The sequence below is a fragment of the Micropterus salmoides genome, unplaced genomic scaffold (assembly GCF_014851395.1).
Source record: "Micropterus salmoides isolate LMB-PRFRI ecotype aquatic unplaced genomic scaffold, ASM1485139v1 Ms_hic_scaffold_6, whole genome shotgun sequence".
Lineage (NCBI taxonomy): Eukaryota > Metazoa > Chordata > Actinopteri > Centrarchiformes > Centrarchidae > Micropterus > Micropterus salmoides.
The window spans coordinates 4,537,418-4,557,363 of record NW_024044348.1 but is presented as its reverse complement, the minus strand read 5'-3'; the positions used below and the strand labels follow the sequence as shown (position 1 = coordinate 4,557,363).

Here is a 19,946-nt window from a genome sequence, read left to right as displayed (position 1 = left end):
TCTGGACTGAAGATTAGTAAAGTAATTAAAACAGTTAAATTGTGTAAAGATTTAAATATTTTTCTTTAATACCTTTGTTGCTTGCTACTGATACCTCTGTGTATTTAGTATTAGTTGTATGTCCTGTTCTGTTATTCTGTCGTTTCGTGTACTTTTGTTTTGGCTGAAGATTTTAGTATAGAGTCAATAAAAAACATTTGTATTGTCAGACAAGAGCATTTTCTTTTGCATTTGTATTTACTCCTAGTTCTGTGTTTGCATTATTCTGGCGTTGTCTGCTCTGAGTTCTGTATTATCATTAGCTTCAGTCTGTTTTCCCTGTTAGTTGTAGTTTATTTGCGATTTGTCTGCTTGTGTCTGGATTAGTTTGTTATTTATATTATTCTGATCTGTTACATCTTATTTTGATATGGCCTGTGTTTAGTGTTCAGTAACCCCCCAGTTATCTCTCTGATCCCTTTCACCTGTGTTGCTCCCGCCTGCTCGTTAGTCCCTGGTGTATATATGTTTGGTGTTTCGTTGTTGCTTGTCATGCTCCGTGTTGTGTGTCGCTGTTTCGTGTGGATTTGGCTTTCCTTTGGTTACCTGTTTTGTTTAGACATTTGGTTATCTTGGATTCTTGAATACTACCACTAGTAAGTGTGCACGCCTTGAATTTCTTTAATAAACCTCTGACCTGCACCTGCTCTGCTTTGAGTCCTGCATTTGGGTCCTCAACCTTCCCTACACACCAAACCGTGACAGGTGTTACACACATTCAACGAGCCAGTATCTATGCTCACTCAGCATTGGAGGGTTTTTATCAAAACCACTCCGCGCTAACTGGTTTCGAATAGCACTCAATGTGAAAGAGCAAACAAATAGGTAGGGCGAGAGGGGAGCAAGTACTTTGGGAAAGGCCCTGGGATTGGGCCTCTGGGTGTGGCTCTCCGACTCTCCTCAGGTCAGCCAGGTTTATCTCACCTGTGATCACCCGCGCACCTGAGGCACATCCAAGTAATCAAGCCCTCCTGCATTTAAATCCTGGTTCTTCACTACCTCATCAGTTTACTCATGCGGTACAGTACTACGGCCCATCCCCAGGTGCTTGTTTCTGCTTCCTGGAGTTGCTAAGCCTAACAGTGTTTTCCTGTTCTACCAGCCTGTCTCAGTGTTTCCGCTACCTGCCCTGCTCTCACCACACGCCTGCCTCTCAGAAGCAGCTCTAAAATTTCTGACCTCCAATTAGAAAAAGTACCATGGAAGGCCACTTAAATCGGATTCCTCCTCGTGAACTCTGAACTGGAATTTCTGAATTCCCAGGTGGAAATTTCAACTGAAATGCATGTGTCACATAAAACTCCTTTCTTAATTACCTCCAGAGGAATCTATTAAATCTTGTTTACTGTTTATTAAGAAGAAACATCCCTTTTTCAGGATGCTATTTTCCTAAGAATTCTGTAAACATCCAAATAACTTTACAAAACATGATTGTAAAGGTTGTAAACAGTGTTTTTCATATTTGTTTAATGAACCAAAACAACACAGTCTCACTCCCTACTCGTCAAATGTCTGACCCATGGTCAAGGCCCTTTGTCGTCGCTTTTTAAAGACTTGGGTAGCCCTTTTGCATCAATTATTGACGTTTAGGGACCCACAGTCAAGTTAGCAACGCTTTGCAACAATAAATATGCAATATCCGGTTACACTTTCAAGATAAAACGTAACGTTTCGATACATTGCCATGTTGAAACGCGCATAATTAAAGTCGTGAAACGTTGCAGTTTCGTTAGGTTTAGGCACAGAAAGTACTTGGTTGGGTTTAGGCAACAAAACTACTTGGTTAAGGTTAGGAAAAGATCATGGTTTGGGTTAAAATAGCTATGTATGTCACTTAAGACTTAAGTTAACTAACGTTAATGTCAATTTACCTCACTCGCCTAAATAAAAACATTTAATGTTTTGTTTCGCACGGGACACAAACCCTGTTCTCCTGCTTCAAGGTCCGGGTTCTGGCCCTCTATCCACCCCAATCACCTCCTTACTTCGTCTTTTCTCTTAAATATCATACTTGCCTTTACCATCAAAAACTGACACAACAGGGCTTCCCTCAACACGTCGAACTATGACGTCAAAGGGATCCCTAGTGCGTCACAAACTGACGATTATGGCTCTTGACCAAGCGTCCATATGTGACGACTTGGGAGTGAGACCGGGTTGACCAAAAACAATTAATGAACAGTTGTTAAGACACTGACAGTGGAGAGACAGTACCAATTAAAGGTCACTGTTAAAAAAAACTTAGCACACTAAAGAATGTACCTCCAACGGGTCGGCCACCAAACGGCCAACTAAAAAGACTGAGTGTCCCAAAGCGGCACTTCTCCTGCTCTGCAGAAAAAGGCGAGACGGCAGGCAGAGCTCCCAGGTATTCCGCAATAATTAAGATGCCGCCCGCCGATACTCAGAGCAACAAATCAGCTTATTTTTGGACTTAAAACGGTGGGAACAGCAAAAGTAAGTCAGCAGTTTTGACGATCGTGTGCAGCCCCCCCTGTACAGGGGGCGTCTGTGTTCAACTTAATTGATTTCTGTAGAGGTGAATAGAGAAGACCCTCAGGTTTTAGGAGGTTTTTATTCAAACAGTACCTCAGGTATTAGAAAATGCTTTTATAAAGGGCGCCATAACATAAGGAACGTGGAGATAACGAGACCAGATGAAACATATTAATTCAATTCAAATCAGTTCAACTCAATTTTATTTATATAGCGCCAAATCACAACAACAGTTATCTCACAGCGCTTTTCATAAAAGAGCAGGTCTAGACCGTACTCTGTGATGATATTTACAGAAGCCCAACAATTCCCACCAAGAGCAGCACTAGGAGACAGAGGCAAGGAAAAACTTCCTTTAAGAGGCAGAAACCTCGAGCAGATCCATGGCTCAGGGTGGGCGGCCATCTGCCTCGACCGGTTGGGGTGAGAGAGAGAGAGAGAGAGAGAGAGAGAGAGAGAGAGAGAAGCCTACACAATATACACACAGAGGGGTACAGACAGTAAAGGTTGCTATGGACTAAATGAAAAATGGTACAGATATTTATAGTAGTGTTTATAACAGTCGTAATGTTAATGATTATAATAATAATAGGACTAGTAACAATAGTCGTTGCAGCAGAGGGTGTCGAGCAGGAACACGGGGGCAGCAGGTGACCCGCAACCACAGATCCAGACTCCACAGCTCCAGAGCCAGAAAAAGAAATATTAGGGCGAGTGTAAACAATCAACCCAAAAACACAAGGACAGAAAGTTAAACAAGACCGTGACACTAGGGGCAGAAAGACTACAAACACCAACAACCCAGGACGATGACACTTGGTGATCTGGCAACACACCACAGCTTGAACGCAGCTTTTGTCATTATGAGCATGTTAGCATCCTAATTAGCTTTTAGCTCATTTAGCTGTAGGAATGACCACAGGACAGCTGTAGTCTTATTTTAACAAAACTACAGAGAATAAAATGTATTTGTCTTCATAAAAGCAATGTCCTCAACTGTTCTTTGTTTTTCCAGCTGTCTCCATAGAAGCATAGGTGTCATTTACACTGGGGACGCTGATGTTCCCAGCACATTTTGAAATGGCTGATTTTGTCCCCATGACTGTTTGAAAGGATTTGTTAAAAATGTTCTGAGACATAGCTTGCACCAAGAAATGTTAACTAATAAATGCTAATAAGAAAACATGCAATTTAAATATAGAAGAAACAAATGTGCATTGTCCAAAACAATAACAGGCTGCTGTTGACTGCGTTATATATTTTTTTTATTTATGAATTGTCACCTGCCAGCTGAATTTCCACCATAAATTGGAGCAGAAAATGTCTCCAGAATGCAGGAAAACAAGTGTATTTAATGCTCAAAATCTTCCAGGGGACGACCACAAGACCCATATATTTCAGCATTTAACATTTCTTCAAAATAGTGTTACATTAAGACTCTTCAGCTGATCCAGAATGCTGCAGCACGTGTTCTGACAGGAACCAGGAAAAGAGATCACATTTCTCCTGTTTTAGCTTCTTTGCATTGGCTTCCAGTAAAATCCAGAATAGAATTTAAAATCATTCTTCTTACCTACAAAGCTCTTAATGATCAGGCACCATCTTATCTTAAAGAGCTCATAGTACCTTACTACCCCACCAGAGCACTGCGCTCCCAGAATGCAGGGTTACTTGTGGTTCCTAGAGTCTCCAAAAGTAGACTAGGAGCCAGAGCGTTCAGCTATCAAGCTCCTCTCCTGTGGAACCAGGTTCCAGTTTGGGTTCAGGAGGCAGACACCATCTCCACATTTAAGAGTAGGCTTAAGACTTTCCTCTTTGATAAAGCTTATAGTTAGGGCTGGCTCAGGTGACTCCTGAACCATCCCTTAGTTATGCTGCTATAGGCCTAGACTGCCGGGGGATTTCCCATGATGCACTGAGCTCCTCTCTCCTCTACTTTCTCTCCCTCTGTATGCAACCTTATCCCTTTATTGCATGTTACTAACACAACTTCTCCCCTTTCTGGTAGTCTTGTGCTTTCTCGTCTCTCTCCTCTCTCCTCCTATCACTTCCTGCAGGTTTTCTGGCTCTGGAGCTGTGGAGTCTGGATCTGTGGTTGCGGGTCACCTGCTGCCCCTGTGTTCCTGCTCGACACCCTCTGCTGCAACGACTATTGTTGCTAGTCTTATTGTTATTATTGTTATTATAATCATTAACATTACGATGGTCACCATTAACACTATTATAAATATCTGTACCATTTTTCATTTAGTCTATAGCAACATTACCTTCACTGTGTGTACCTCTGTGTGTATATTGTGTAGGCTGCCTCCCTCCCCTCTCTCTCTCCTTACATCTCTCTCTCTCTCTCTCTCTCACCCCAACCGGTCGAGGCAGATGGCCGCCCACCCTGAGCCATGGTTCTGCTCGAGGTTTCTGCCTCTTAAAAGGAAGTTTTTCCTTGCCTCTGTCGCCTAGTGCTGCTCTTGGTGGGAACTGTTGGGCTTCTGTAAATAGCATCATAGAGTACGGTCTAGACCTGCTCTTTTATGAAAAGCGCTGTGAGATAACTGTTGTTGTGATTTGGCGCTATATAAATAAAATTGAATTGAATTGAATTGAAATCTTTCCCATCTTGTTTTTGAGCATTGTCAGGTCTCGTGTATCATGACGCCCCTAATCTGAGACCTTATGTCCCCACCACTCTACTTTTCAACACAAAGTGACGCCCTTGATCAGGTAATGTATATGTGAAATGCATCATCTGCTCTCTTATAAGGTCACTTTCACACCAAGAATGTGCATTATTTGCCTTTTAGTTCTGGTCCTGTTCATGTTCACATTGACTTTTATAAAGGGGAGTCACATGGACTGAAATGCAAATCATTTATTGGAGATTTTATTTTGTGATGTCATTCAGCATCATCAGTGTCACATGGACAAACATGCTACAGTGCTTCACTTTTTCACAACTCTTCACAACAGTTCTTCTCACATCCAAAAGTGCACCGATGCAACCAAAACACACATCAGGACCAAGTCTTATAACATAAACATTTGTCTGCCAACAAAAACACAGTTTTACATTCTCGTGTGTGTTATATATATATACCTGGAAAAACCCGAACAGGCGGAATTACAAAATGTATCACTATCTTTAGAAAACTGTTTTATATATTTAGCATAGATCAAGATCCCATTACAACATAAATAAGGTCACAACTCTGTTTATTACATGGTTTATGCTGCCTTTCAGTAAATGTTGCAGTGATGCTTTCTGCCCTTTTTGCATCAAGTAATTGCAAGTACACAAAATGAAAGTAGTTCCAGTAATTCCATATAAAAACGATAGATATTCACTGTATGCATTTTTTTAAGGTGAGATATAGATAAAGAAATAAAAGTGGCACAAGTTCTCATCCACATCTCGTCTTCTGTCCTCTCCTGTAATCCACCTGGGAACGGATCTTTGCTTCAGATTGATGCATCCCTGGCGATTTTCTGCAGATGCGTCCAGAATGGAGAGTAAAGGTGGAAGTAAAAGTGACTGCATCCAGGACCCATAATTAACTCTCTTGTTATATAAATACAGATGTTTGGTGGTGGTTGAGTTTGAGGGAGAAAACTGTTTAGAAAGACGTGGTCACTGAATGCAATATGTAAAATTAAAACACAGGACTATCCTGAAAGATGTAAGGATTACATAGTATTGTGACCAGGGCCACAGCACAACATTCTGGGCCCTATATGCAAGAAGTCTCTGTGTTCCATAGGCCTACATTGAGAAAATGCTTTCTATACTGCATAATGAAAGACACCTGAACAAGACTTCACTAGAGTCATGTTTTATTTGCAGAAACAAAACAAAAATAAAATAAACAGCCTTGCCATTTGCATCATTTCAGTACTACACTGTGTCCAAGCCCACAGTGTAAGTTAGTGGTTCACAGGCATGTCGGCCTAAAAGGAAAATAATTAAAACTTTAGTAAGTTTAATTTATGATAATAATTTATGATCTAGCCTACTGTGCAAATATGCGTCAAGCTAGATTCCAGCCTTCGATCTAAACTGCTGACATTAGCTTAAACTATTCTTTAACTGCTAAGTGTGACTGTACTCACATTTCTTTTAAAATAAATTAATTAGCAGCTGTTTTCCTTCCCTTTGCTTTCTTGCTCTTTACTTTTTTTCTTTTTTTGGTACCTTGATTTCCCTTTCTTGGAGATATCCCCCCCCCCCTCCGATTTCCTGTGCTTGTAATAGGATTAAACTCTGTGATTGGATGCGTCTTTCCAAAATGGAGTCATAGTTGTCCATAAAAAACTTTGTACCTTTTTTTTATTTTTTCATTAAAGAACCAAATATTTTCTAAAGCTTAACATTATGAGAAAAATGAATGGGACTTTTGTAGCTAAGCTGCATGTAGATCACTTTTAAGCTTCACAGAACACCGTTCATAATCAGCAGATTTTAATAGCAGTTTCATGCTGAAATCCTGTTGTTGGTCCGTTTTGCTTTCACACTGCTACCAAACCACACCACAGATCCTCCTTTTATCGTGGTCACAAACTTTCTGGTCCTCACCAGAGTTCAGTAAAACATAGCAAATAGTCCAGGTGTGAAACCACTCTCATCACACTGAGGACCAGGTCTGATAAAGTCTTCCCAAATCCATAAAAGATCTGTGTCTTCATATGTAGTGGTTGCTATTAGCCTGGAGTAAGCACAGCGACTGTACTGCACAGGATCGTAATTAAAATAACCCGAGTCTGGGGGGTCGGTGGGAGGGATACCCAGGTGCTGCATACACAACCCCAAATACACGTCTTCAATGTAAAGAGCTTTAACGTGTCTGGATGCCTCCACAAGCTTTTTTGGGAGGTCTAGAGACAAAACGTAGCCCAGACCTAAAACATAATTTGGGTACACAGACCCAGGGTAAATCTCCTCGGGTACGTACCACTTAGAAAATGTATCTCTCCGAACTTCAGCTTCTCTTGCCACATGTCCGCTCATGTAGTTTGTCTTCGGAGCGTCTAACAACATGTTTATGAGCTTGGCCACATTTAGAAACATGTCTGAATCAATCTTCATGGCGTAAGAGGCGCTGGAGCAGTGGGCGTCCAGCCACTCCAGCATCATCATGGTTTTGATGGTCAGGTTCTTGTAGCAGTCCAGGAAGTTGCCCTGGATCAGGTCTTGATGTTCAGTGCTCTCCTGCAGCAGCTCTTTTTGGAGCTGCTCTGCTCCCTCTCCAATGTGCAGCCCCAGCAGGAAGAACAGCGTCACCACTTTGTCCAGCACCAGGCTTTCACCTCCCCAAGTGCTGCGGACGATGTCACGTTGGGCCCTGTTGTGGGGCGCCACAGGAACCATCAGAACCAGGTAGGGCTTCTTCTGCTCACATCTGTTAGGCTCATTTATAACGAAGTGGTACTTATACGGGTATTCCACTAAGTACGGCCCCTGAGGTACATAACGAAACGGTGAAAGGATCTTCTGGAACAAAACTATACCACTGCTAAGGAACCTGGGAATCCACATAAAGATGATGTGCCTCAAATCAAGGCAATGCAAGGTAAGTAATATGAGGACAATCAAGAAGAACAAGAGTGTGATTCTCTTTTTGAACATTCTTCTGTTTGCCTCCTGCTGGACGTCTTCACTCTGGCTGGAAACACAAAAAGAAAACAAGTCAGTGATCACAGTAATATATCCACAGTAACATAATGTTAAGGAACAAGTAATATATAGTTTTTCAAATCAGGGAAGTATTTGTTAAAAGAATACTTCGACATCTTGGGATTCTGCCTTTGTGTTACTTATGGACGGAATTATGGTGAAAACAAATGATTCCCTTTCTGCTGGGGAACCACTGTTTTTGAGTTTGTTTGTTGTTTAACAGTCTACAGTACTGAGCAGTCTCTGCGGCGAGCTCATGCAGCTACGGTTAGCCCCAAGCAAGCAGCAACCTCCGGGTCTGGAAAGTGAAGCATTACAATACCGCCTTGGTGATGGTGCCGTGGATAAGATCAGGTGTGAGAGACCCGGGTTCAATCCCCCACTGTGACCCATTCACCATTGTGTCCCTGAGCAAGACACTTAACCCCTAGCTGCTCCAGAGGCGTGCGACCTCTGACATATATAGCAATTGTAAGTCACTTTGGATAAAAGCATCAGATAAATTAATAAATGTAAATGCCTTAAACTTGCATTCTTTCTTATGGCCAGCAGGGGGCGACTCCACTTGTTGCAAAAATAAATCAGATTGTAAGGAAGTCTATATGAAGAGGAAAAACATAATCAAATACAGAGGAGAAAACACAGGGACGAAAAGAGGAAGAGTTTAACAAAATAAAACCGGAAATAACAACACTCCATGACAGTTGGTGGTCTCAGACTGGGAGACTCAGAAAGCCTGGCCTACATGGATTCATCATGCGTAATATTCATCCAGCCAGAGGGACGATCATGAACCGTTCACAGCGCGTCGGTCGCACTAGCGACACAACCCGTACCGGAGAGGGAGTGGAGCAGACCAGGGACAGGAGATCGGAGCGACCGGCTCGCTGCGGTCGGTTGTGATCGTTCCCTCTGGCTGGATGAAATCTGACGCTCCTGATTTTACGAAAGATCCATGATAATAGAGAAATATAGAAATTAATGGCAATGTAGCAAGCTGTCAAAATTTTAGAGACCCCCCAAGATATCACAAGCCCAGCTTTTAGGAGACCTGATGTCTTATTAAGGGGAGCTGAGCTCCCCCTGGCTCCCCCGTAGTTCTGGTCTCAATGGTCTCAATCACTAGTTTTTAGTAGATAAGGCATGATGATGATAATAATAATAATAATAATAATAACACATTACATTTATGTTGCGCTTTTACTCATCTCAACCCCCACCAATGTGTAGCACCCACAAGGGTGAAGCAGGCAGCCATTTGCCGCAGAATGGTCGTCACACATCAGCTTGAGGTGGAGAGGGAGGGAAACATAGAGCCAATTTCACGCGCCAGATGGAAAAAGCAGGGTTGGTAATTTTTTCTAGGACACCAGGGAACCTGGTACTCTTTGAAATAAGTGCCATGGTAATGACCACAGTGAGTCAGGACCTCGGTTTAACCTCTCATCTGAAGGACATCTCCTACAGCACAGCGTCCCCATCACTGCACTGGTCAGTCACCACCTGCACTGTTGAAACTCTGTCACACAGGGCTGTGATACAGTTTAAGTTTGGAATGCATCCATTTGAATGCAAGAAGTTAGTTTTGTAAGCTTAGAAAAGATTTGTTGCTTAATTTTTCCCGAGCACTAATGCATGGCCCAACACGGATGCTGAAAAGAGCCAGAAAGCAAGCAAGGCATGTCAGATGTGAATGAAGCATGTGTGAACAATTTAACATGATGGCATCATGGCACGACGCCAAATTAGGGAACAAGTAACATTTCAACACTTTCAACATTGCACAAGTGCAATTGCACAGCCTTTTCGTGTGGAGATTGCATGTTATCTGCGTGGGTTCTCTCCAGGTGCTCCGGCTTCCTCCCACCGTCCAAAGACATGCGGCCTGTAACTGGTGACTCTAAATTGACTGGTTGCTTGTCTATGTGTGGCCCTGCGATGGACTGGCAACCTGTCCAGGGTGGGATTGGCTCCAGCCCCCCTGTACGCAGGATAAGCGGTTGACGATGGAACATTGCACAAGTCTAAATTGAGTTGATTAAATGCATGATGTGGTTAAATTATTTGTTATCTAGGGGGTTTTAATTTAAAAACACATTCAGTTTAGTTCTTATCTTAAAATTATTTTGCAGGTATGCTTAATGCCTTGGTTGTCTTCAAAATCGGCAAGAAAATGCCAAAACGCCTTCACGCTGCCAAAAAGATGCATAAATGTGTGTTCATGTGCTTTGAATGTGGAATCAACATAGACGCCCCTCCAAAGATTATCAGAGTATATAAACAACACGCAGACATCTAGTTCACTACTACATGGACAGCAAACTAACCGTCATAACCATATTACAAATTACATGTTTGCAAAATATGTATATGCAATCCGTGATTTTGCACAAATCAAAGTTCTGCATACTTCTTTATGTCCCATGTACACTTTATTTCTCTTTTTGCAATAAAGATTTAAGAAGAAAAAAGAATATTCTGATTATTCCGACACCACCAGTGACGAAACGCGCTCTGTAGAGCAGTTTGTTCATTTGGGCTACTGTAAGTCAAGGCAAGTTTATTTGTATAGCACGTTTCAACAACAAGGTAATTCAAAGTGCTTTACATAAAACATAAAAGCAACAGGGAAATATAAAAAAGTTTAAAAGCAACATAAAATAATAAAAGTTACAGTGTTACAATCAGGGTTAAAAGAGTTAAATGGAAAATAAAAACAGGCTGAGGGGTTGAGCAAATAATTGAGTTACAATTATTTTGAAAAGAGAATAAACAGAGAAGTTCTCTCTAGCTAGTCTGTACTCGGGTCCACAGCAATCTTTGGGTCCACTGAAACTCCAGAAACCTTCAGACACTACAGAGAAACCAGGACATGTCTGTCCGCAGGCCGCTTTGATCCAGTTATACTCTGGACCCACCTGTGCGTTTACAGGTGGACGGAGGTTCCTGCAAATCACTCAGGCGCGAGATTTAAGACCACTTCCTTCACTCTGTTCAATCTCACTCTCATTATCTTTTCACTCAATTACCTACTCATTTCTCACCGTGTAAATATTTAATTAAAAGCAATGGTAAAAAGCTACAAACAAAGAAAAAGAAAACAGGACAGTAAAAGTTACAGTGCAGTGTAAGTTATCAGTAAAAAGAAAAATCTTAAATATTTAATTAAAAGCAATGGTAAAAAGAAAAGTCTTCAGTCTTAATTTAAAAGAACTGACATATTCAGCAGACCTGCAGTTATCTGGGAGTTTGTTCCAGATATACGGAGCATAATAACTGAACGCTGCTTCTCCTTGTTTAGTTTTGACGCTGGGGACAGAAACCAGACCTGATCCCAGACGACCTGAGAGGTCTGGATGGTTCATAACGAAGCAGAAGATCAGAAATGTATTTTGGCCCTAAACCATTTAGTGCTTTATAAACTAACAGCAGGATTTTGAAATCAATTCTTTGACATACAGGAAGCCAATGTAAAGACCTCAGGACTGGAGCAATGTTCCTTCTTCTTTGCTTTCACTTTCTGCAGAAACATGGTGGTTCAACATGGTGACGTCCATGTAAGAGGACCAGCGGTGTATGTAGAAATAATGGCTCATTCTAAGGTAATAAAAGCGTAACGGTTCTTTATGTAAGGTCTTTATACACCACTGAAAACATAGTTATGGATATTATATTGCATTTCTGTCATTAGATCCTCCTAAATATTACACACCGGACTTTTAACATTGTGAAACATCACAGTTTTGTTAAGCTTAGGCATCAAAACTACTTGGTGACGTAGAGAAAACCCATTCAGGGAACAATAATCCCGAGGGCCTCTGTATGCGACGCCCTGGTTTGACTGGAAACGTTATAGTGCTTTGCTTTAAGGTACTTACACATGCTGTTTTAAACTCTCACAACATTACAGAGACAAACACTGTACATTTTACTCCACTACAGATTTTACATGAAAAATATTCGATTGTCTTAAAATATGATGCATTGTTATAAATTAAAAACCTTGACCAGCTATTAAAATGCTGCTATCTAGTCATATAAAATGTATAAAATACTGGTACTTTACTTTAACTTAAAGGTCTAATGCGTATATACAGTATCTAGTTCTGCTACAAGGGGAGTGTGAGAGGAAGGGTAGTCAGCTGGTTGCAATCTGTAACTTCGTCATGCCACTAAATCCTACACACTGGACCTTTAGGTAAAGCTGTGACTGCAGGGGTATTTAACATTTATCCAAAATAAATAACCCAAATACACTGGACTGTAAATAAAAAAAAAATCTTCTTAAAGTCTTGTTTTATTCCAGAGATGTCGCTTGTTTGTCTGAGTTTTAAACCTACCAACAAAACAGTGGAATATGCGACACCATACAAAACACAAGACAAGATTAAAGGGTCAGCTCACCAAAGACAAAGCAACACATTTTGACACTTACCCTCCGGTGTTTTGGTCTTTTTCCCTGCGAGACTTCCTTCTGTCGTGCCAATACAAGTAAAGTTGTGGTGTTCAAGGCACTGAAAACTTATTTCTTTTGACTGAAAAAAACCTTTCTGTAAACTGACCCCGTCTGGATGATCCACATTTGTGACTGAAGGGCGTGAGTGAAATATTTTGTAAGACTGAGATATGATCATTGGTGGGATATTACAATGCAATGTTCAGTGTTTTAATAACCCCCTCCTTCCTCTGTGCAAAAGGCTCTCACTGTTTCCTGCTTTGCTGCTGACCGTCATAATTACTACATCCTGTTATTTGAACAGCAAGCAAATGTCTTTATTGACTGTGGTGCAAGAAATATTCAGATCCTTAACTTAAAGTCCCCATGACAACCAAATTGAGTGTTTTTCTATTTCTTCATATGACCTACACGTATTTTGAAGGTATTCTGGGGGCCTTACTGATAACTGTTCAAAAACAATTTTATAACTTGCACAAAAAGACAACTTGAAGAAAATCTTTTCTGGTTTTCTCTCTGATGACCTCAGCGACGCCCTGTGATTTAGAGTTTCCTGACTGACTTGTTGCTTATCAGGTAATAGCTTACTGCTGCTAAGGGTGCCAATTAAAAAGACAATTGGATGGGTCAACTATTTTTCCTGGTCATAAAGGAAACCCAGAACAGTGCAGGTGCGTGCATCAGTTTATAAAAGTCTTACAATGCTTACAATATCCTTGCTAGTTTAACTAATGTGTGTATGCAGTCTGTAGATGATTTACTCTTTCAGCATATATCTCCTTTACTCTTGCTCATGTTGACGGTGAATGAAATGTAACCTGCATTCACTAAAGCAGTGAAATAACACACCTGAACATTTTTCAATTACCCAGCAAAGTAAAACTCCTGAATTCCAGAGTGAAAACAAATGACTGCTTATTGTAAGCTCACAAAATTCTTAAAATGAAATCATAAACTACGTTGGTGTCAAAATGTATCACTACAATATCTAATCCTCAATTTCACCAAGTTTATTTGTTGTTTATTTGAGTAGAGACAGATACAAAAAAAAAAACAGATTATTACATTAAAAACAATCCGATGCCCTAGAAGGGCTTTTAACAGTTAAGATAATGAAGGAGTAAAATTTTACAGTGAATACAATAAAATGTCCAGAGACTAGTTAGCACCAATAAAAGTTAGTGTAGTAAATAAACACATTCACTCGAACTCACACAGATGCTTTACCTCACATACACACAGATATACATTTCATATGTCATGATCACACTGCTGCTGCTGTATGAGCCAGGCTTTTGTTTGTTTTTTGAAGGTGGACAGTTTAGTTAAAGTCTTTATATTTGTAGGAAGACAGTTCCACAGACACACAAACTATTAAAAAACAACTTTATATGTCTAAGATTAACAAAATTAACAAGTTTAAGATTTTATGTTTACTTAAAATGTAACAGTGATCGAATGGAATGAGCTTTTTATCTAAGATTTTTAGGGCGCGGTTTTAAAGCCTCTCAATAGGCTTTATGGTAGTTTGGCTGGTCTGGGACCAAACAGTGGTGCAGTACGACAGGATCATAGTGTTCAGAAAGACATGAGCACATTCAAATGTCAGACAGCTCCTGATCATTCTGAAACAGTTCATACTGGCCTTCATTTTTCTTGAGATGTTTTTGACTTTTAAAGTTTAGCGGCTCCATTAGAAATAATAGTAAAATGACCCTACTTCTCTGCTGATTTATTACCTCAGTAAACACTTTACTATTTAGTTTCATGTCTTTTTTAATACAACAGCAAAAAATCAACATAGCACTGCCTTAACGGTCAAACGTTTTTTCCCCCCTCTTTTTGGGGGTAGTGGGTCTAAGTCTTAAGGGGGTCATACCCCCCCAATCCCTCCGGTAATTCGAACCTAGCTGCTAACTAGCTGCCGTCATCTAGTTAATGGTTTTAGCTGTGTAGCACAGGAGCTTTGGACCGCCATGAGAAGGAGGTTGTGCAGCTAGCGGTCCTATTAGCTGACTCAGCCAAACCCAGCAAGAGAACCACCTCGGTACTGTATTCCTTGTTGTGTTCGGTACCGGTGCGACCGCCATGTACGCTCACTGGGAGCTTCTAGTCCCAGAATAGACCTTTTCTATTAGTTCACATTTCTGTAATAACAGCAGGTTGGGAGAATTTTTATGGATGAAACCAAGTTGATATGGCGTTAAACACCAGCACTGGTAAATTTTAATGAGTGTTTTTTTTTGTATGTTCACAAAGTAACTTGTTTAAATCACAAAGATTTCAGTTTTAATTCAATTCAAATTTATCTATCCCGGTAGGGCATTTCAGTTTCAGTCTACCGGTCGTATAAAAAACTAAACAGAAACCACAACAATTCAGACACCCTGTCAGTGACAACATATAAGCATTTGGCATAAACAACAACTTATGCTAAGAATATAGAACGTAAACTTCAAAATGCACCATGTACCAGGTTCAAATCCAACCCACGGCTCATTTATTCTCTCTCTCTCTCTCTCTCTCTCGTAATGGACTTCATATGTGTAATATTGGGAGGTCGAGATAAGACCACCTGTGTTTAGGATTGGAGGACTTTTTGGAGAACTGAAGGCAAAATTGCACGGAAACATGGAAATAAGGCCAGAAGTACAGCATATATGACAAAGTCTGAGATGTTGCATTTTATAACTGAATAATAACAAAGTCAATAAACCAAACTCATATAAGCAATAACCTGAAAGGGTCAATTAACATTGAACACAACATTGCAAAAGCTCAACAAAGGCTAAACTTCCTCAGGCAACTTTAAAAATAACGGCTCAAGCATCAACTCCTTGTTGCTCTGAACCACCAGATGAACTCAGCATGTCAAATGGGTGTAAAGATGCCTTTTTGAGTTGCGCTGATGCAAATCTCTAAACATGCGGGAACAAGTTAAACAAACCTGTCATTGTTTTTTGTTGTGAAACTTGAGTCGCGCCCTTATCTAAATGAGGTGGCTGCACTACAGTGGGCAGAAAGGAGCAATAATGTGGGAAACATTCTTCCACACCAAAGAAAGTGACACCTGACTGAAAATACTTTCATATATTTTTTTATCAAATTTAAACGCGTTCATTTTTCTGCATGATCAAACAGTCTTTGAATGAATTATTAAATATTTTGCTTTTGTTGTAGGAAATAGCAGGTGAGTGTAGCACAAAAGAGAATAACCTGACATGATAAATGTTGTGTCAAGAGGAGGATTTGTACTTTTCAGTTTAACTAAATATGTTTCTGTTGACTCAGGGTGTCATGCAGCAGCCACAGTTCATATTTCTATGAGAACAGGTACCGTTTTATTGTCTGAAATGCTAGAACAGGAAGTCACCCAAGCGCTCATTAAAACATCACTTATTAGTTAACCATTGCTTCAGCATGTGTCTTCTGTACCCTTATTATCAAGGGAATATCAGCAGGAACGTGGAAACAGGAGTTAAGTGTTTTCTTACCTTGTTAGTCTGCAGCGATGTCTGAATCCACAGCCAGAGGCGTGACCATGAAATGTGGTGTGTTCTCATATCTGAGCTTTAATTTTCTAAAGCTGGGGCAGGCAACGTAGGAGGAACTAAGAGGAGGCAGCTGGATTTTGAAAGAGTCCTCCCCGCAGTGCCCACTCCAAAGCCACTCCCCTGAAGGTGCATGCATGTGGACAGGTGGTGGGCAGGTAAGACAGCCAGTATTTTCAGGAAGTACTTACTGTTCTGCGACAGCCACAGATTAATTAAATTTTTGTGTCAGAGCATTTTTTTATGTATTGATCAGAACGTAGAGAGAATTTCAATAAATATAACAAAAGCTTCTGAAATAAACTGCCTACTAAAGAAGCCAATTTAACATTAAGATATTTTTATTTTAACACATTTTATGACATCTCAGGTATGGGGACCTTCCTCTCTCCCCATTGGCTCGCAGACATGAGGTTCAAAGTTGGACCAGGAAGAGTAACATGACCAACAGAGACGGCTTACTCAGTCTTTTTGTGTTGTAAAAGATGATAAACATTGAGGAAGCACATGACGCAGTTGTCCGTGGATATCAGTAAAACTCTGCAGAACACTATTTAAATGTGTAACAAATGGCCAGTGACACATTCACTTTTCTGCAAACACAAATTGGCTAAATAAACTTCGAGAGTCTCTTCAGCTGAGTGCTCACCAGCAGTGAGAAGCCCTGTAAAAACATTTCTCAAACCGACAATCAAGCCTTTGTAGTTGTGTCCATTTTGTTTCCCCTTATGTGTAAATTGGTTTGGCCAAGCCCTTGTGTCTCATTCAGTTAGGCCAGTTTGTTCTGTTTATATCCTGTTTTGCTGTATGCCTTTTTGAGTATAGCGATATTTGGTTGACCTCTTTTATAGGCCTAGTTGTGAAGTTTTTTGGTTTCTGTTGTTCAGTATTTTTGGGGTAAATAAAAAAAAAAATAAAAAAAACCCAATTTTTCAAAGAAATTCCTGTTCTCCTCTTTGCCTGACATGTCAGAACACTATTTTGCAAAGCTAAAATTATATTTATATCTGTTTTCATCAGCTGAAATGTCAACAAACCTGAAAAAAAAAAAAAACTCTCAATGACTTTAATTCTCTAACTTTAAAAGGGATAGTTGGTAGGTATAGGTATCGCTAACAGCTCAGTATCGAATAACGTCTGTCAAACCAGTACTTCATTCGATACTTTCTGTAACCAGATCGCAGCAAAAAATGACTATTTGTATGGTTTTGTTTATAGCCAAACACGCAAGCAACACACTGAAAGAAGGACATGCCTCTTTTATTTTTTTAGAAAGAACAGCAAATGCAAATGTACAGAGAACTCTTAAATGATACCAGAAGATGAACCAATAGAAAGCCAAGCTTGTGGTGATAAATGTGCAACAGTGACGAACGTGTTACAGCCGAAGGTGAGCGGCTGATAAAAAAAAAATAATAAAAAAATAAAAAAGAGTCATGCCCTTCTCTTTATTTCAGTGTGTTGCTTGTGTTTTTGGCTGCAAGCAAAACCATACAAATAGTCATTTTGCCGCAATTTGGTTACAAATACTATTGAATCAAGTACTGGTTTGACTGGAGACATCTGGATACTACTCAATACTGGGCTATTAGTGATCCCTACCAACTAACCCCATTAAAGTTAGAGAATGAAAGTGCAAAAACTGATTTTTCGTCAGGTGTCACTGTCTTTGTTGCTCTTTTGTGCCAACTATAGTGCAGCCACCTCATTTGAATTAGGGCGAGACTCAAGTTTCACAACAGAAAACAATGAAAGGTTTGTTTAACTTGTTCCTGCATATGTACAGATTCTTAAGAATTGAATGTAACACTAGTACTGAGTACTGACTTGATGCTTGAGCAGGTTGCCTAAGGAAGTTAAGTCTGAGCTTTTGAAATGGTGTGTTCCCAGGAATAAAAAAAAAAAAAAACTGACAACCTTCTTAGTCAGTTATAAAATGAGACATCTCAGACACATGGACAAGCGGGTGCAGGCACGTACGGGAAAAAAAAAAAAAAAAAAAAAAAAAGGCATGCTTCTCTCTTTCTTTCAGTGTGTTGCTTGTGTGTTTGGCTGCAAGCAAAACCATAAAAATAGTCATTTTGCCGCAATTTGGATACAAAAAGTATTGACTGAAGAACTGGTTTGAGTGGACACGTTTGGATACTACTCAATGCTGGGCTTAAATGTATCGAGCTACCCGTTCCTAAAGAAATAATTCTCTCTGTTTACTTTCACAAACGTATCAAAAATTTATCTAAACTCATTTGGTCGCTAAACTATTTCACTCCTCCTCTCTCACTCAAATACAAAAAAAAACTTCCAAGCTGTCTCTGATGATACTACCTGTGAGGAGGATCTGTATATATTTTTATGTAACCGTTATTTGAAAAACCTTGCTTGTCTGAACAACAATAAAAATAATAATAGGCTACCAATCAACCACTATCTCTTCAACAGGTGGCACTTTACGCTAGGTATCGAATGAAGTACTTGGTGGTCTATCACTTTAAGTGTACTGGTAGTGTAAAATTTTAAACGACACCCAACCCTAATAGTTGGATTTTTTTTTTTTTTTTTTTTTTTTTTAAGTGGGACAGCATGAGGTATAATCAGTGTATTACCTGCAGTCAGGAGCGTAGCATACAATTCTGGGCCCATGTCTCTTACATATCTTTTGAAATCTGTAGTGGAGATTAGTCACTAATTAACTGTTCATACCACATTTAAACAAGTAATAACAATTTGAAACATGCAGGATTGATATTAGCCTACAATAAAACAGGCTGTAATTGCTGCTGAGCTCCTCTCAGCTTCAAATGATTGCTTAGTAAAATATTTGTTTGCCACTGTGTGAGCTCACATCCTCAGTAACTGAAGGATATGTTCTGTTCCATCTGCTTCCTGATGTTAAGCTTTGCTACACTCTAAAGACATGGCTCTACTTGAGACTACTTGCTTAGAAATAAAACATGGCAAACAAAAACAAACTTAATTTCAGGCTTTTTGAGGGTTCCTGGGTGATCACTCTCACTGACCGTGGATAATTACCTCACACAGCTCCACTTTAAATCCTGAACTATCCCTTTAAAAAGGTTCTTTGTGTGCTACTTAAGTGTACTACATCAAGCTTAGATTTAATAAATAATTGAATTCCTAACCTGAGCCCATCTTCTTCAGAAGGGAGAAATGAGAAAAGGGAAGGAGGAGGGAAGAGTGGAGTCCTGAGAACAGCTCCCTGCTTAAACAGCTAGGTGTTAATAGTGTACATAAAAGCTGGACCCAGGGGGCGAGGGAGTCGATCCAGGTCCAGATAGGGAAAGCGAAGCGAAGTGGTTGGACTGAAGCTGCGAGGGTGCAGCAGGTGAGCTGGCAGGCAGGTTCGGGTGGTTCTGTGAGAACGAGGGAGAATTAACAAGGATTAGTAGAGGCGAGGTCACAAACAGGTTCATTACGAGAGCAGGCCAAGGTGTGTACCACGGAAGATGATCTGGCGAATACTGGCGTGCTGGACCTGCGGTTGATTTGGAACGAGGTGCAGGTGTGTGGAGACACTGTGCAGGAGCCAGGAGGAAAAGCACGCCCATCTGCAAACTAGCAACTCACAGGGGAAAACAGACAGACAGGCACAATAGGATGGGTAAACAGCAATTCAATTCAATTTTATTTATATAGCGCCAAATCACAACAACAGTTATCTCACAGCGCTTTTCATAAAAGAGCAGGTCTAGACCGTACTCTGTGATGTTATTTACAGAAGCCC

The 19,946-nt window shown here is 40.3% G+C and overlaps 1 protein-coding gene across 3 annotated transcripts; it reads right to left on the bottom strand.

Annotated features, from left to right (window-relative positions):
• Positions 1–5,386: 5,386 nt before the first annotated feature.
• Positions 5,387–19,392, bottom strand: LOC119890567 (beta-1,3-galactosyltransferase 2-like). Of its 3 annotated transcripts, XM_038701894.1 has the most exons (4): positions 19,345–19,392; positions 18,808–18,867; positions 16,148–17,241; positions 5,387–8,186 (listed from the first exon to the last, which is right to left on the bottom strand). In XM_038701894.1, exon 4 carries the CDS (start codon positions 8,147–8,149, stop codon positions 7,106–7,108), a length of 1,044 nt encoding a protein of 347 aa, XP_038557822.1. In that variant the 5' UTR covers positions 8,150–8,186; positions 16,148–17,241; positions 18,808–18,867; positions 19,345–19,392; the 3' UTR covers positions 5,387–7,105. The 3 variants fall into 3 exon arrangements, with proteins under 3 accessions (XP_038557822.1, XP_038557820.1, XP_038557821.1); XM_038701892.1 differs by lacking the exon at positions 19,345–19,392 and having other exon boundaries at positions 18,808–19,299; XM_038701893.1 differs by lacking the exons at positions 16,148–17,241; positions 18,808–18,867; positions 19,345–19,392 and adding an exon at positions 12,633–12,888.
• Positions 19,393–19,946: the final 554 nt, after the last annotated feature.

What these genes read in the sequence shown, in the direction of transcription:
- LOC119890567 (XM_038701894.1), bottom strand. Translation starts at nt 8,149, where the DNA reads ATGTTCAAAAAGAGAATCACACTCTTGTTCTTCTTGATTGTCCTCATA.